This window comes from Oncorhynchus mykiss, chromosome 5, assembly GCF_057628025.1.
Source record: "Oncorhynchus mykiss isolate SJ-2025 chromosome 5, ASM5762802v1, whole genome shotgun sequence".
In the NCBI taxonomy this organism is placed as follows: domain Eukaryota; kingdom Metazoa; phylum Chordata; class Actinopteri; order Salmoniformes; family Salmonidae; genus Oncorhynchus; species Oncorhynchus mykiss.
The window spans coordinates 64,923,679-64,941,822 of record NC_143026.1 but is presented as its reverse complement, the minus strand read 5'-3'; the positions used below and the strand labels follow the sequence as shown (position 1 = coordinate 64,941,822).

At 43.1% G+C, this 18,144-nt stretch overlaps 2 protein-coding genes across 3 annotated transcripts in view; both read left to right on the top strand.

Moving 5' to 3' along the window:
- pias4a (protein inhibitor of activated STAT, 4a) overlaps positions 1 to 6,937 on the top strand; it is a 31,113-nt gene extending 24,176 nt beyond the window's left edge. For both annotated transcript variants that reach the window (XM_021603817.3, XM_090235542.1), the window contains exons 10-11: positions 815 to 960; positions 3,071 to 6,937. In XM_021603817.3, the coding sequence (XP_021459492.3) occupies positions 815 to 960; positions 3,071 to 3,327 (403 nt within the window). In that variant the 3' untranslated portion in view covers positions 3,328 to 6,937. The remainder of the gene's footprint in view (positions 1 to 814; positions 961 to 3,070) is intronic.
- A 199-nt stretch (positions 6,938 to 7,136) lies between these two features.
- Positions 7,137 to 17,326, top strand: map2k2a (mitogen-activated protein kinase kinase 2a). The gene is made up of 11 exons (XM_021603819.3): positions 7,137 to 7,871; positions 8,142 to 8,352; positions 11,855 to 12,001; positions 12,348 to 12,425; positions 13,139 to 13,190; positions 14,230 to 14,354; positions 14,560 to 14,779; positions 14,958 to 15,022; positions 15,139 to 15,200; positions 15,538 to 15,583; positions 15,987 to 17,326. The coding sequence occupies exons 1-11, from the start codon at positions 7,783 to 7,785 to the stop codon at positions 16,095 to 16,097; spliced, it is 1,206 nt and encodes a 401-aa protein (XP_021459494.1). The 5' UTR covers positions 7,137 to 7,782; the 3' UTR covers positions 16,098 to 17,326.
- The last annotated feature ends 818 nt before the right edge of the window (positions 17,327 to 18,144 follow it).

Here is an 18,144-nt window from a genome sequence, read left to right as displayed (position 1 = left end):
CCACCCCACTCCCTCCCTATTCTGGTAGTAGGGTGGTAAATGCCTAGGCTCCCTTATGGCTCAGCTCACATTCCTACATAATACATACACCATAGACATGTATCATCTACACACAATCCTCCCCGTCCCCCATGCCGTGGACCCTGCCGACTTCCCCTTCTGGCTGGTGTTGCTGTGGGCCGGGGAGTTGCTGTACGCCTCAGGTATGGAGATGTATACTCAATACAAAAGCATAAGCAACTCATCACAGCTCTGCCACAAACATAGAAGAGGCATTTACTCAAAAGAGAAAAGAATGAATGTTTGTCTGCCGCCAATCAAAAATTTGCATGGCTAAAAATGACTAGTATATTTCGCAAAATGTATCGGTACCACTTAAAGTTGAGAGGATTGACAACTATACTGCATCAAATTCAAGATGGTTAGGAACCGATTTGATGTCCCATACCATGGCATCAGGTTTATCAGATTTAAAAAATATATTTGACTCATCAATCCGTTCTTTTCGATTTAAACTATTATATACATTTCTCGCCACAAAAATAGTGCTCAATATATGGGGCATGAACAGTCAGCCCCGTGCAGACTCTGCCACGAGGAAACAATCAATAGTGTCTCTTTTGATACTGTCGCTTTTGATTTGTTGAGTCAATGTCCAGTACAAATAGAAACTATATATAGATTATTTCCACAGACTTCCTTAAAATGTATATCTAATATTTAAGAGTTGTGTGTTGTGGGACACATCCAATCCCTGCTTGTGTGTCCTGATATATGTACTTATTTGACTGACTCTTTGTCTCCATGTGTCCAGGCTGGCATCTGAGATCTTAAAGGAGACCCATGAGGATATTGAGGAGATTGAATATCTGACTGACGGTTCATGGAGACCTATTCGAGATGAGAAGGAGAGGGAGAGGGAACGGAGCAACACTCCTGACTATCCTGTAGTGGATATATGTAAGTGCATGTCAAATGGGGCTGGGTGGTATGGGCAAAATATCATCACGATATTTGTAGAAAAAAAAAAGTTGTCTCCATTTTGTTTTTGAATTCTAATATTATTTGAGTAGTCCATGACCCTAGGGGGGCAACACGTACATATCAATGGGTCTTTCTCCATTCTGATTTGTTTTATACTGTTCAATTTAACTTCAACCGCCAACAATGTCTGCATTTTCATCCATTTCTACATTGCCTGCACTCATTTGTTATAATTTCCACACTGTGCCACGTAGGGCTGCATGATATTGGCAAAAAATCAAGCCCTAATATTGCGATTTGACTTTGCAATTTAGATAAACACTTGCGTGAACTGTTGGAATCATGGCCATAGAATAATTATTCTAATGTTATAGTGGGCAGTACTTTGAATACAGTGTTTGAAATGACAACGAATGAAATGAAAAATGATAAAGCCAGGGAGGAATTATTTTGACAGGGAAGTAACCAAGTTAGGCTCAGTGTTTCCCAGGAGACCCTAATTTAGATGTTACTTTACATGGTTTCTCTTACTTCATGTAGCTAGATACCGTTGCACAAACATGCTGATCTAGGCCTACACCAGCACAGTTATCCGTTTGTTTTAGTTAGCAACGTTTGCTCTGACACTGAAAAGACAAAAAGGAAAGACAAACTAGCTATTTGCAGACAGTACGACACATTATCAGTTTGTAATTATAGAACGCTTGTGGATTTATATTTTAAGAAGCAAAGTGTAACGCCGTATCATTGTCACCAACATCTGACCATGGAGCAAGTGACTGTGACTGTGGTCGAGCAAAAACGTGGCTCCTTGAGTGGCTGGGAAGGGCTTGGTGTGTACGTGCAGCAGGAGTAGGGTGAGAAACGACTCAAGTAGAAAATGGAGTAAACTATAACTGGTGGCGTATCACATTTAACAAACCAAACATTGAAATACCGTTATAAAGGTAAAGTAAAAACCCAAACTGGTCCGTGCATCAATACCGGTGTGTATATAGTAAAATATGGTATTCCGCCCAGCCCTAATGTAAAATATTTTCATTTTAGCTCTTGCAGACTGATTTTGATACTTAGAGCTTTGGGAAAGTATTCAGACCCCTTGACTTTTTCCACATTTTGTTACAGCCTTATTCTAAAATGGATTAAATAAACAATCTTCAGCAAACTACACACAATACCCTATAATGACAAAGTGCAAATGTATAAGAAATTTAAAAAAAAAAACTATTTACATAAGCATTCAGACCCTTTGCTATGAGACTCAAACTTGAGCTCATGTCCATCCTGTTTCCATTAATCATCCTTGATGTTTCTACAACTTGATTGGAGTCCACCTGTAGTAAATTAAATTGATTGGACATGATTTGGAAAGGCACACACCTGTCTATATAAGATCCCACAGTTGACAGTACATGTCAGAGCAAAAACCAAGCGATGAGGTTGAAGGAATTGTCTGTAGAGCGCCGAGACAGGATTGTGTCGAGGCACAGATCTGGGGAAGGCTACCAAAACAATTCTGCAGTATTCAAGGTCCCCAAGAACACAGTGGTCTACATCATTCTTAGATGGAAGAAGTTTACAACCACCAAGACTGTTACTAGAGCTGGCCGCCCGGCCAAACTGCGCAATCGGGGAGAAGGGCCTTGGTCAGGGAGGTGACCAAGAACCCAATGGTTGCCTAGAGTTCCTCTGTGGAGCTGGTTGTCCTTATGGAAGGTTCTCGCATGTCTGCAGCACTCTACCAATCAGGCCTTTATGGTAGTGGCCAGACGGCAGTCACTCCTCAGAGGCACATGACAGCCTGCTTGGACTTTGCCAAAAGGCACCTAAAGGATATTTCCGTTTTTATTTTTGATATTTCAATTTCTAAACCTGTTTTTGCTTCGTCATAATGGGATATTGTGTGTAGATTGATGGGGGGGGAAACAATTTTAGAATAAGAGTGTAACCTTTAAGTGGAAAAAGTCAAGGGTTTCTGAATACTTTCATAGTGCTCTAATTTAGATGCTTTTCTTTGTAGGTCATTTATTTGATATATATTTTTTTTATAGCATTAGTTTATAATAGTGTTCACTTGCCCCCCCAGGTGTTCCTGAGGCGAACGGCCACTCCCCAGCCCACAGCAGCACCAGCCAGACAGGGAAGTCAGGAGCAGGGTCCACGGCGGGGGGAACGGGCGGAGGAGTGGTGGTAGATCTGACTCTGGACTCTGAGGAGGAGGAGGAGGAGGAGGGGGGAGGAGGGGCTAGAGGAGACAGCGATGACACTGAGGACAGCCAGGACAGCCCCGCCCCCAAGAGGGGCCGATACGACTATGACAAGGACCTGGTCACTGCCTACTGACTGGCGGACTGACCCCACAAACTGAGAGAGAGGGTTGGGCTTGATTGGAGGACAGGAAATCATTAGTCCCTACTGCATCCCCTGCCCGCCCGCCTGCCCCCACTTCTCTGGCGTTTATCCACACACAGACACACTCTCATACATGCACTGTCAACCTCTGGAGTGGTTAGGCTTCATCTATACACCACTGGAAACAACAGCTCCCTAACACTTGTGACTCACCCCTCCCAGCATTCTGTATCCTCCCTCCTTAGAGACAATTTAAGATGGTAACCTCCTCTCAAACTATTCCCCCTCCATCTCCTTGTACTTTGTATTTGACTTGAATTTAAGGCTCTCAAAGCCACAAGCATTTGGTGTTTCTCCACTTTTTGTGATCACAGGCAATGGGAGATATGGAGCATCGTCGTTGTTCAGTAGTAAGAGGTCAAGATGACCTATATGAAGAATTTGTGAATCGAGCCACAGACTAGATTTTTCTGGAATATGATGAAATTGAACACCCCAACTTTCTGTTTAATTCATTCAGACAATGAAGACAAAGAAAATGGGCTCTAACAGTATTTCAAATTGTTTAAGTCAGAAAATCCCTAAAAATGATTTGTTTGATACTTCCCCCATTTAATTTTGTCCTTAGATGATGACAACCTACCTCAGTCGTACATAGCAAACTTGCTTGACCAGAGAGAGTAGCACCTGAACTATGGTTGCTATAGTATTTTGACAAGAGGGTCTACTATTTTTTTTTTCTTCACTCGCATCACTTAAAAAAATAAAGAAACCCATTAAACATTTTATACAACTTGTACGGCCCAAATAGGGAATAGGTTATGGGAAGCAGGGTCATGTTCATTAGGGCACAATAGCAACATGTTTTTTTTTTAATGGTTTGTAATGGAAAGAGTACTTCCCTGTTTCACTCCGTTTGAGTGTTTTTGTTTTGTGCTGAATATGACCCAGGGGTGCTGTATCTTTGAGAAGTTCTTGTAAGTACTCCCCACTGCATTGAAATATATGATTTCAGTTGGTGTCTGATTAGCTACACAGTATGACAAGCAATTGTCATAGTGGCGGGTAAGCAGAGACCAGCAGTTATCATTTGAGGTTTTGGAACATAATCTTTTCAGATTCTGCCCAATGTTCTGTGTTGCCAATGTTGTTCATATTGATCAAGGAAACTAATACAGCATGGATTATTTTCACCTGCCCATTTGTCAGTTTAACAGTTGGATAGTCTGAGACTAAACACTACTGCATTCAACCTTCTTCCCCCTAAATCATGAGAGCTTCAGTGTTTTGAACCAGATTTGTTTTTCTTTCAGTTTCTTAAATTTGTTGATATTTTTTTTTATTGAACAAGGCACTTGACTAAAGAATGTCACATTTTAGTATCCAAACCAAACTGGTCAAACCCATGTTGAGGCAATTGTGCCAAAGCAGATTTGTGTCAATTATCTCTTGTTGCAAGGTCAGATTTGGGTGCCTTTTTTTGTTTTGAGTTTAGATTGGTGGAGGCTGGAGCCTACAGTTGTTTGGCTATTTGACCTGGTCTACACAGGAAGTCCCAGTAAGAAAATACATTATTTAAGACTATTTGTCATTATTTACTGTTTTTTTTGTTGTTGTTTTTTACAGTGTGGGGGACTTAAGGAGGGATGTATCTCCAGGTGTGGAATGGTATCAATTTGTGAGTGTCGACATCCTTTTGACTTAAATTGTCTTTGTCTAAAGTATAGTATTTATTGATAATTGATTGCGTCACAACTTTGTTTTATTTGAAAGGCAGTTTGTATTAAATTGTACATATGTGGCAATCGAGTGCTGTACCAGAGCCATTTATATATGGCTTTGTACTGTACACAAGTTCCCAGTAAGGGGTAGCAGAACACTTACGAAGCTGGAACCTTTTTTGTGAATGAATACGTGGCAAACTGAATGATCCAGGCTCAAGGCACTGCCATCGTTAGACATGTCCCTTTCCGAGTTCTAACCAATAACACATTCTGCCTCTTCCCAGTTCAACGATATTACACTCAAATTAGCCTTTATTATTGCATAGGCCCTAGATGAATGTCCTCTCTACAGGTAGTTTAAACGATACAACAGTAATTACTGCTTCAGATTAGCTTTTTCCACAGGCACAGTTCAAATTGTAGTAAACATGGTTCATCTTTTGGGTTACAAGGGTTGCTGAGACTTACAAACTTTTAATATTTTCATTCCTGGTCATTAGATTCCTCACCCCAGCGATAGTCCCCGTTTTAATTTGTGCTGTTTATGGCGTTTGTCTACTTTCAGGATTTTATAGAACAGAGTGTTGTAAATTCCTAGAATCTCTCAAATGGTATTGGTAATACATGCATTTGACTATAGCATAAGCATATTGACATTTTGTGATCATCGTGAATTCAGACTTGCATAGACACTCAGTACTGTATGAGTAAGCCATTTTGTGGAAGATGTAGTAGTATACCTAATCTAATAATGAGATGGTATTGACTGAGGAAACGTATGGGATCTTGTCTTCCACTTTTCTGCAGTACTCATTTCCATATATTTCTAGCTTGTGGATGTTATACCGATAGGTGAGTTCTGAAACAATTATAGGTAACTCGCATTGTTTGATGGCACTTTCTGTCAAAGAACCCCAAACCGTAGCGGTGTCCCTGAATATGACCATAGTTGTATGATTCATGCATTTTAAGCAACATCTTATTATGTCTAGCAGAATTTCATCTTAAACTAAGCCAATCTATCCAACAAATTACTCTACAGATTTGAATCGAGGAGTTTTAATTTATAAGTGTAGAACATCACTGCGCAGATAATAGTTTTCCTCAAGCTTTTTCATATTGCGAGACAGAGGTGAAGTACAGGTTGTTTCTGAGGAACTGAGCCAGATGGTGAAACCTGGGTTAGGGTCCAGACTGGGTTTTAAGCAAATGGTGGATCAGGTCTTGATGGTGGCATTCCTTATTATAACAATGCTTAAGGTAGCATGGGCAGGGCTTGCAACCCATTATGTAAATGTTTTGTTTGTCTTTTATATCTTCGTATTAAAAGACAATACAATTAAAATATTTTATTAAGCTTCGAATCGCCTTCAGTTGTTACAAAAGTCAGACACAATAAAATCACAAATACCAGTATTGGAACTGATGCCACTTTAGGTGTAAGAGGTGGTTGGGTTGTCACTAGTTACCACAGCCACAAAGTCATTTATGGCTAATTATCGCCTATTTCTACAATTTAACTTATTAAAATCTGACTTTAACCTTCTGCCTAACCTTAAGACCAAAAAGCAAATGTTTGTTTTCATGAGTTTTTACGGTATAGCCATTTGACTTTGGCTGTGGTAACTAGTGACAACCAGATGGTTGAGGTGTAGATTGGTGTGACATCCTTTACCTGATGCTGGGGCCTCAGGGACACATTTGTCTCCTTTTCAAAAATAACTGTACAATTCCAAATCATATTCTAACACCTGTTATTGACTTGTGGAATTAATTAAACTTTTTTTTTCTCTTTTTTTATCGAATTGTCTGCTAAGTCATGTTAGCTTGAAAAGTAACAAGTTCCTTCTGGAAAATAAAGTTATTCAAAACAGAAATCATGATCAAATTACTTTTGCCAGTTTTTCCCCATGGGTAGATTTCCCTCAAGTTTTTAAATACTAAAATTAAACATTAATCAAGTCAAACCTCTTGAAAAGTGAAGTTTGTAAATTTAGGAGAGTAATTTACGTAGTAGTTGAGTAGCTAGACCTAGTTGTAGAAATCTGCTTGATGGTAATTTCTACAATGTGCCATTGGAGGTCGCTACCATTAAACATGGATGTTATAAAATCCCGCGATAGTTCAATTGCCATGGCATGATGGCTCAGACTCGCGATTTTTTGGAAGACTCCCCATGTTGCTGCTTCCTGTACTGAAACACCGAATTCCGTCTCCGCAGTCTGCAACCAAGCTTCACACCCCGGCTCCATACAGGGAAAGGTCTACAAGTGTACCCCTTTAACCTTCGAACGCTAACAATCCTCGGTCAGTGACCAGACAGTCCTGTCAACCACAGCCGTTGTCCTTGTGGCGAGGGCCGCTCTGATTTGAGGAACGCAGCACACGATTTCCGTAGGGGAGTTGGTGCTTGCTGGACAAGAAGCGAAAGGAACAGTAATGTGTGCAAATCTAGTGTACTATTATAGCTAGTTGGTTTTTTAAATATACCTTACTCATTAGATATCTAAAATAGTCAAATGCACCTGACCTGATGGTGACGTGCATGTGTGATTGTCCTTACAAACATCTATCTGTCATGCTCGCAAAGTAACTAGCTGGCTAAGCCACTAACAGCCAGCAACATTTACCCCTGTTGCTGTTTTAGAACAACTTTGAATTATCAGTTCCTTGTACTGATTTGCTTCGGAAAGTCGTCCAGGGCACTGTAAAATATTTCGATATGGCTCCGAAGAGAAGACCCGTTCCTCTAAATATCACGCCCATTGGAGAGGGGCAGTCCATCTCCACAACCATTGATGCTGCGTCTGAGTGAGTAACTCGGGAGGGCCGAGAGCACGTCTATTGTGTACTGTACTGATATCGGGTAAATTATGGTTCTGGGGACTAGATTAACAATTTTGTTCCAGTCGAACACTTACCTATATAACACTAGCCTAACTCACCTGATTTCAAACCAATCATGGGCTCAGTGATTAGTCTTATCCATGTGCACCCATATGTCCCCAGGACCAGGATTGAAAGTATGTTTGTTTAATATTGATCTTTGTCACGCTCCCTCAATGCATCTCCACTTCTCAGAGCCAATCTGGAGGCCTTACAAAAGAAGCTAGGAGAGCTAGATTTGGACGAACAGCAGAGGAAACGTCTGGAGGCTTTCCTCACCCAGAAAGCCCAAGTGGGCGAGCTGAAAGATGATGATTTCCACCCCATATGTGAGCTGGGCGCTGGCAACGGTGGAGTGGTCAACAAGGTCCGCCACAAACCCTCCAGACTGGTCATGGCCCGAAAGGTGAGTCTACCCTTGGATCAATTTTTGATATTTCTCCCTTTTATTTTTTAAATTCACCTTTATTTAACCAGGTAGGCTAGTTGAGAACAAGTTCTCATTTGCAACTGCGACCTGGCCAAGATAAAGCAAAGCAGTGTGACACAGACAACAACACAGAGTTACACATGGAGTAAACAATAAACAAGCCAATAACACAAACAAGTCAATGACACAGTAGAAAAAAGAAAGTCTTTATACAGTGTGTGCAAAAGGCCATAGGAGCGAATAATTACAATTTAGCAGATTAACACTCGAGTGATAAATTAGCAGATGATGATGTGCAAGTAGAGATACTGGTGTGCAAATGAGCAGAAAAGTAAATCAAATAAAAACAGTATGGGGATGAGGTAGGTAAATTGGGTGGGCTATTTACAGATGGACTACGTACAGCTGCAGTGATCGGTTTGCTGCTCAGATAGTTGATGTTTAAAGTTGGTGAAGGAAATAAATGTCTCCAACTTCAGCGATTTTTGCAAATCGTTCCAGTCACTGGCAGCAGAGAACTGGAAGGAAAGGCGGCCAAATGAGGTGTTGGCTTTGGGGATGATCAGTGAGATATTCCTGCTGGAACGTGTGCTACGGGTGGGTGTTGCTATCGTGACCAGTGAACTAAGGCAGAGCTTTACCTAGCATAGACTTATAGATGACCTGGACCCAAATATGTAGCGAGGGCCAGCCGACTAGAGCATACAGGTCGCAGTGGTGGGTGGTGTAAGGTGATTTGGTAACAAAATGGATGGCACTGTGATAGACTGCATCCAGTTTGCTGAGTAGAGTGTTGGAAGCTATTTTGTAGATGACATCGTCGAGGATTGGTAGGATAGTCAGTTTTACTAGGGTTTGGCGGTGTGAGTGAAGGAGGCTTTGTTGCGAAATAGAAAGCCGATTCTAGATTTCATTTGTGATTGGAGATGTTTAATATGAGTCTGGAAGGAGAGTTTACAGTCTAGCCAGACACCTAGGTATTTATAGTTGTCCACATATTCTAGGTCAGAACCGTGCAGGGTGGTGATGCTAGTCGCGCGGGCGGGTGGGTGCGGGCAGCGAATGGTTGAAAAGCATGCATTTGGTTTTACTAGCATTTAAGAGCAGTTGGAGGCCACGGAAGGAGTGTTTTATGGCATTGAAGCTCGTTTGGAGGTTAGTTAGCACAGTGTCCAAGGAAGGGCCAGAAGTATACAGAATGGTGTCGTCTGCGTAGAGGTGGATCAGGGAATCGCCCGCAGCAAGAGCGACATCATTGATATATACAGAGAAAAGAGTCGGCCTGAGAATTGAACCCTGTGGTGCCCCCATAGACTGCCAGAGGTCCGGACAACATGCCCTCCGATTTGACACACTGAACTCTGTCTGCAAAGTAGTTGTTGAACCAGGCGAGGCAGTCGTCAGAAAAACCAAGGCTATTGAGTCTGCCGATAAGAATACGGTGATTGACACAGTCGAAAGCCTTGGCCAGGTAGATGAATATGGCTGCACAGTACTGTCTTTTATCGATGGCGGTTATGATAGCGTTTAGTATCTTGAGCGTAGCTTAGGTGCACCCGTGACCGGCTCGGAAGCCGGATTGCACAGCGGAGAAGGTACGGTGGGATTCGAAATGGTCAGTGATCTGTTTATTAACTTGGCTTTTGAAGACTTTCGATAGGCAGGGCAGGATGGATATAGGTCTGTAACAGTTTGGGTCTAGGGTGTCACCCCCTTTGAAGAGGGGGATGACCGCGGCAGCTTTCCAATCTTTAGGGATCTCGGACGATACGAAAGAGAGGTTGAACAGGCTGGTAATAGGGGTTGCAACAATGGCGGTGGATAGTTTTAGAAAGAGAGGGTCCAGATTGTCTTGCCCAGCTGATTTGTACTGGTCCAGGTTTTGCAGCTCTTTCAGAACATCTGCTGTCTGGATATGGGTGAAGGAGAAGCTGGGGGGGCTTGGGCGAGTAGCTGCGTGGTGGGCGGAGCTGTTGGCCGGGGTTGGAGTAGCCAGGAGGAAGGCATGGCCAGCCGTTGAGAAATGCTTATTGACATTTTTGATTATCATGGATTTATCAGGGGTGACCGTGTTACCTAGTCTCAGTGCAGTGGGCAGCTGGGAGGAGGTGCTCTTGTTCTCCATGGACTTTACAGTGTCCCAAAACATTTTGGAGTTAGAGCTACAGGATGTGAATTTCTGCTTGAAAAAGCTAGCCTTTGCTTTCCTGACTGACTGCGTGTATTGGTTCCTGACTTCCCTGAACAGTTGCATATCATGGGGACTATTCGATGCTATGGCAGTCCGCCACTGGATGTTTTTTTGCTGGTCAAGGGCAGTCAGGTCTGGAGTGAACCAAGGGCTACTTCTGTTCTTAGTTCTGCATTTTTTGAACGGGGCATGCTTATCTAAGATGGTGAGGAAATTACTTTTAAAGAATGACCAGGCATCCTCGACTGACGAGATCCTTCCAGGATACCCGGGCCGGGTCGATTAGAAAGGCCTGCTCGCAGAAGTGTTTTAGGGAGCGTTTGACAGTGATGACCCATAGCGGATACAGGCAATGAGGCAGTGATCGCTGAGATCCTGATTGAAAACAGAGGTTTATTTGGAGGGCAAGTTGGTCAGGATAATGTCTATGTGGGTGCCCATGTTTACGGATTTAGGATTGTACCTGGTGGGTTCCTTGATGATTTGTGTGAGATTGAGGGCATCTAGCTTAGATTGTAGGACTGCCGGGCTGTTAAGCATATCCCAGTTTAGGTCACCTAACAGAACGAACTCTGAAGCTAGATAAGGGACGATCAATTCACAAATGGTGTCCAGGGCACAGCTAGGAGCGGAGGGGTTCGATAGCAGGCGGCAACAGTGAGAGACTTATTTCTGGAGAGGTTCATTTTTCAAATTACAAATTCAAACTGTTTGGGTATAGACCTGGAAAGTATGACAGAACGTTGTAGGCTCTCTCTGCAGTAGATTGCAACTCCTCCCCCGTTGGCAGTTCTATCTTGACGGAAAATGTTGTAGCTGGGTATGGAAATCTCAGAATTGTTGGTGGCCTTCCTAAGTCAGGATTCAGAAACGACAAGGACATCAGGGTTGGCGGAGTGTGCTAAAGCAGTGAGTAAAACAAACTTAGGGAGGAGGCTTCTGATGTTGACATGCATGAAACCAAGTTTTTTTCGATCACAGAAGTCAACAAATGAGGGTGCCTGGGGACACGTGGGGCCTGGGTTTACCTCCACATCACCCGAGGAACAGAGGAGGAGTAGGATGAGGATACGGCTAAAGGCTATCAAAACTGGTCACCTAAACTCAGTTGTAGATCCACGCTACACTACTAGCCTTGGGTACCAGGCTCCTAGGTTGAGACATACAGCCGTTGCAGGAAACCAGATCCACACAATCAAGTCTGTTTTAATTCTGGTTCTAGACTGTTATTCTAGATGAGCACTTGATTATTCTTATATTGTTCTCATCTGATTCCCTCCCCCACAGCTCATCCACCTGGAGATTAAGCCTGCCATCAGGAACCAGATCATCAGAGAGCTGCAGGTGCTGCATGAGTGCAACTCTCCCTACATCGTGGGCTTCTACGGGGCCTTCTACAGCGACGGAGAGATCAGTATCTGCATGGAGCACATGGTGAGCTTCTGATAGAGACCGGTTTGAGTTGAGGGGGTGGATCAGTTATAGGACTAGCATTGTGCTGGAATGTCGGAAGACATTGGGGGTCAGTAGCAAAAGGCTGATGTGTGAATTAGAGTTTTGGCCGGGAGTAGGAATATTTGTTTGTGGTTTTGAGACTGCAATGGTGCTTATTACAGGACCTGTGGCGTAACACTAACAAACCAGTTGTAACTTTGTTTTAACAAGTTAAAATGTTGCAGTGGTTGTTATGATATATTAATCATGTCATGCACCTGGAGCAATTGTGCATTTCAGAATGTGGACAATGTACAGACAATAAACCGTTGCCTGTTGGGTACAGGATGGAGGCTCTCTGGATCAGGTGCTGAAGGAAGCCAGGAGAATCCCTGAGGAGATCTTGGGCAAAGTCAGCATAGCAGTAAGTATTACTCAACTTAATTAAGATTTCAATTGTTTGTGCTTAATTGGTGGTGTTTGCATTCATTTGGTATTTTTTCATAAATACCCAAGGTAAGTTTATTAAAAAGTGTGTGTATATATATATATATATATATATATATATATATATATATATATATATATATATATATATATATATATATATATATATATATATATATATATATATATATATATATATATAATATAAAATAAAATGCTCTAATTATTTGTTACTTTTATCTCATTGTTTTAGGAATTTTCTTAGCTGTATTGTTGGTTAAGGGCTTGTAAGTAAGCATTTCACTGTAAGGTTGTATTTGGTGCATGTTTTTGATCTACACGCAACTTGGCAGTTTGTCACAACTGTGATCAAGTGCACTCTGTTCCTTTCCCTTGTGGTTAAGGAGTTTTTTTTGTTTCTCAGTGGACTGCTTTTTCTCCTGTCATTGTGATAATCATGAGACACAGGAAGCTCAACATGCAAGGCATTCTCGCTGTTCTCGCCATTAACACTGTGGGCGTCAGTGTGTGTTTTGGTGTGATATCTTGTATGGATGTAACTATGGACCCAGGCAGGGTAAAACGTCTCCGGGCTGGTCTTTGTGTAGGATTTCAGGTCCAGGAAGTGTGGATGGTACGCTGTCAAGAGTATGTTGTGTTAAGTAAAATGTTTGCATATCACTCTTAAAGGTACTCCGAGGACTTGCCTATCTGCGGGAGAAGCACCAGATCATGCACAGAGGTAAGACGGCTCTCCATATGGACTATTGTTTTACATATAGATTGTACTATGTTTTTGTGCACATAAACTATATGATTTGAGACCCTGGGTGTAGTGTTTTATTTGGACATAGAGAAATAGTGTGAGGTGTGTTTTGGGTGTATCTTGAGTTGAGGGGTTGTAACGTTTAACGTTTGGTGTATAATAATGTTCTGGAGCTGAGGGTGATGGTGGTGTGTTTTGAGCTGAGGGTTGTGGTTTACAGTGTTTTTAATTGAGAGCCCTGGTGTGTGGTGGTGTATGTGGAGCTGATTGGTGGGCTCTGGTGTGTTGTAGTATAGTGTTGTTCTGGAGTTGAGGTCCATGGTACAGTGTTTTGGGCTGTGGTGTGTTGTGGCAGGGCTGAGGCAGAGCTGTCCGGGAGCCCAGGCGGTAATTACAGGCTCTCAGATGTGATTACATGGCAGCCGCGCCCTGCAGCCCCCTCCCTCCGTCTCTCCCTCTCATTCTCGCCCCTGTCTCCCTCTCTCATACTCGCCCCTGTGTCTCCTCTGAAGTGGGAGGGGGTCACCACAGAGGATGGCTGTCAGGTCTACAACCCCATTATTCAGTTTCAATTTTCCAGACTGTTTGTGACTAGGGGGATTGAGGAGGGTTTGGCTTGTTTGTATGGTCTCAACTGTAACTGTAGTGTTCAGCTCTAGCTACTACAGAGTAGCTTTGTGAAATGTGTCAGTGTTGAGGTGTCTGGCATGGTAGAGGGGCTTGGACAGGGACGTGGGGAAGGGGCAGCTGGTGCTGCTGGGTCTGGGACCTCGGCCTTCTCTCTCTCTGGGACCTCTGCCTTCCCTCTCTCTGGGACCTCAGCCCTCCCTCTCTCTGGGACCTCAGCCCTCCCTCTCTCTGGGACCTCTGCCTTCTCTCTCTCTGGGACCTCAGCCCTCCCTCTCTCTGGGACCTCAGCCCTCCCTCTCTCTGGGACCTCAGCCCTCCCTCTCTCTGGGACCTCAGCCCTCCCTCTCTCTGGGACCTCACCTGTCCTCCCTGCTCTGCCACGCAGACGTCAAGCCCTCCAACATCCTGGTGAACTCGCGCGGGGAGATCAAGCTGTGTGACTTCGGCGTGAGTGGCCAACTCATCGACTCCATGGCCAACTCCTTCGTGGGAACGCGCTCCTACATGTCGGTGAGTCAGCTCTCCTTCTCCCTCCCTGCCCAGGATGCCCTGCCAAGAGCTGAGGCCGTGCCCAGTAGAGGGCCGTGTGGCACGGAGGCAGGCTCTGCCAGCCCTGCCCCCTCCCCTCAGACACCTGGAGGGCGCAGTGCACAGCGACGCCCGCCCACTTGGCCAGCTCTGCCTGGGTGTGACGTACGTGTGTGTTCCTCAACAGCCGGAGAGACTGCAGGGCACACACTACTCTGTGCAGTCGGACGTGTGGAGCATGGGCCTGTCCCTGGTGGAGCTGGCCATCGGCCGCTACCCCATCCCCCCGCCTGATGCCAAGGAGCTGGAGGCCATCTTTGGCCGGCCCGTACAGGACGGAGCCGAGGGGGAACCACACACCATCTCCAACCGCCTCCCCAGACCACCAGGAGGGCGACCAGTCAGCGGTGAGAACTGACCTGAATCCTCTCCTCACACATAATACAATATATATGATATTAGTGCTTTTCAAACAGATTTCCTTTTGCTTCTCAATAAAAAGTAACTGGAATCAAAAATAATAAAACATTTAAGTATCTTTATTTATGATATCTAAATATATCTCCATATTCTCCTGTTCCTCAGGACATGGGATGGACAGTCGACCAGCCATGGCGATATTTGAGCTGCTGGACTACATTGTCAATGAGGTCAGATGAGCTGCTGACTCCACATATTATTCTCTGTATTACCAATTCTTCTTGTCTGTGTGCTCCGGGGATTTTGAAATAACATTTGTCTTACACACCTTTTTACTCATTCCCAGCCTCCTCCCAGGCTGCCACTTGGTGTCTTCACCAACGATTTCAACGAGTTTGTGACTAAATGGTGAGCCCAAGTATTCATCATATAAGAATAGTGCCCATTACCTCAGCACCTTTTGTTGTTTTACCATGACTTTTCTCAGATTTTTGGCTGTGTGTGGACTCAACACACGTCTTGTGAATTATTGTAGGCACAGCGTAGAGCAATGTGGAGCAAATGTACATTTTTAAAGATAGCCATCATTCTCAAGGGATGAGAAAGTTATGTCAGCAGAATGAGATTTCTTGTGCAGCTTAATCATGGCTTTCTTTTCTATTCTTCTTTGGGGGGGGGGGGGGGCTAATGACTTCTCTGGAGTCATGTCATGGAGATTTTCAAATGTTTCTGTTTGTGTTAATAGTCTGATCAAGAATCCAGCAGAGCGAGCTGACCTGAAGATGCTGATGGTGAGTAGCTATTAACTGTTATCGCTGTCGACTGTTATTTGAAGTGCATCTATGTAGTTGGACAGTTCAGCTCTGATTGTTCATTGGTCCTCTGTAGCTCATGTTTCTCTAGCTCAGTTGGTAGAGCATAGCGCTTGCAACGTCAGGATTATTCGGTTATATTCCCGGGACCACCCGTATGTATCCATAAATGAATAAGTCGCGTTGAATAAAAGCGTCTCCTAACTGACGTATTATTATATATATATTATTACTATATTTATTATTATTGAGGTTTGTAAACACATTTTATAGTTTGCAAATTGGCTATGTTCGCTACTGTACATGCCCTTTCGATATCAGCCATGGACTAATATTGATGCGTTAATGAACTAACTTGCGTTTACTGTTTGTTATTGTTTAGAACCACACGTTTATCAAACGTGCTGAGGTGGAGGAGGTGGACTTTGCTGGCTGGATGTGTAAAACCATGGGTCTCAACCAACCCAGCACCCCCACCCGTGGCACTGAATGAGAAACCCAACGCCAGCTGCTTCCCACATGAGGATCCCCAGTGCCTCACTGTCTCTCTCTCTCTCTCTCACACACACACACACACACACACACACACACACACACACACACACACACACACACACACTTTGGCACCCCTTTCGTCTTGCTCTTAAGAGGTTTCAGCTCTTAAGTATACTTATCATCAACAGGGCCCATTTACCCATTGTATGACCACAGGTTTCCCATACCAGTGTCGTGGTAGAGTCACACACATGCTATTTTCTCCTATCATATTAAAGATGAGGTACAAAGCATGGAAGGACTGCCAGTTTATCATTTCATGAATTGCCATTGATATCATCTTACCACTTGTATTGGTAAATTATGTTCATGGTTTGTGCAACAGCATATTGGTGTAGGCTGTAGAGGAGCTATCTTTGACAATGACAGTGTCCATGACAGAAATCAAGTTAAGTGCTTTGAAGGTGCAGGAGGACTGCAAACCAAAAAAAGTTCTCATCTTGACTACTAATGTTTTGGATATCATGCCTGATCAAAGTACTTAGTTTTGTACATTCATGACCAGTACATTTTTGAGAGAGGAGTACTTTCAATGTTGACATTTTTATTTGATTTTAATGGTCATTAAACACTGTAAAATGAACATCAAATGTGCTCATTTTACAAAATGGAATGATTTACGATCTTATATTTTCCAGACACCCGAGGTCATTATTTAGTTTTTACTTGTATTTGTATCAACTGCCTGAAACTCATTTGTCAAGTTAGAATCTCTCAAACCGTGACTACAGATGCTCTGAAAGGTTCCGATTTTTGCCAGTCTACTCAATTTATTCCCCAGAGTGTTTTTCGGTTCTGCTCCACTGTTTTGCTTTGCGTGAGTAAGTGTAACCTACACTCCAAGCGTTCTCTTTGTGAAGCCCCGGCGTGGTGACTGGCTTTGTGCAGGTGGGTGGGTGGTGGTTGTAACATGTATTAATTAGCCTGTCGTCTATAAGAGCCCATGTACTGTATGTATTCTCTGCTTCTGGCTGATTTTATCATTCTCAAAGTGGATGCATTGTCGCCTGTATGTGTATAAAGCTATATAAACAGTACGCAAGTACAATTTAGCAGTCTTAAGAAAAATTTTTTTTTTGACTCGTATAGGGGGAAGTGGAAGAGATGTCATTTTATTTTAAAATGTGTTGGATACGGTTGTAATGTAAAAATAAAACTTTGGATGTATATGGCAATTAGTTTTTTATGTGGGAGGGTTTTGTGGTTAGTTATTGTGAGAACTGAATGGCGTTGCCCTCGTGAAGGAGCGTTCCTTTAGATGAGACGTGCAGCAAGCACTCCGAGGACCCTACCCGAGGCTTACTGAGGAAAGACTGGAGCTAACAAGTGCCAGAGGATGTTCTTTACTCAGGTTAAAACATGCTACACATCCTCTAAGGCAGCTCTATGCGGCATGTCTACATATTTCCCAAGCCGATCTACGTACTATTACAAAAGCTTTCACCCAGATAACTGCTTTGGATACGTCTACTAAAACCAACCTCTATTAGGATATTTATCTCCGCATTGTTCTTCAGTATAGTTTGACTGAAGTTTCTCTCGCCTTGGGCCTGAATTAAATCAAAACCATGGCTCAGCCACAAATGACAAAAGCAGAGTAGTTGGTGGGTCTGTGGTGGAGGGAGAACTAGTTTATATTGGACTGAGACTATTGTAATAAACATGGCTGACATCATCTGGAAAGCTACCAGAAGGGAAAATTAACCAGTTTGACGGTTTGTTAGTTTTCATACAAATCTGAAATAATTATGTATTGTAGCTGTGTCTTTTTAAGCAAAGTAGAATTGTATTTATTTGTTTATTGAAACAATGTTTTTTTTTATCCGTGAAAATCGTTTCTATTAAGTGTGGAACATGTATTGCATAGATCATGATCAACTGAAATGATCGTGCAGTTCAAATGTTTTTTATAGTATACGTTTTTCTCTGATTGTGAACTACCTCTGGTACCTACTGAAGTGCTGACACTGCCCTCTAGGCTGGGT

Excerpts from the sequence above, each read along its gene's own strand:
- map2k2a (XM_021603819.3), top strand. The coding sequence starts at position 7,783 with ATGGCTCCGAAGAGAAGACCCGTTCCTCTAAATATCACGCCCATTGGA. Across the intron at positions 12,002-12,347 it reads GTATCTGCATGGAGCACATG|GATGGAGGCTCTCTGGATCA; the intron begins GTGAGCTTCTGA and ends TGTTGGGTACAG. Across the intron at positions 15,584-15,986 it reads CTGACCTGAAGATGCTGATG|AACCACACGTTTATCAAACG; the intron begins GTGAGTAGCTAT and ends GTTATTGTTTAG.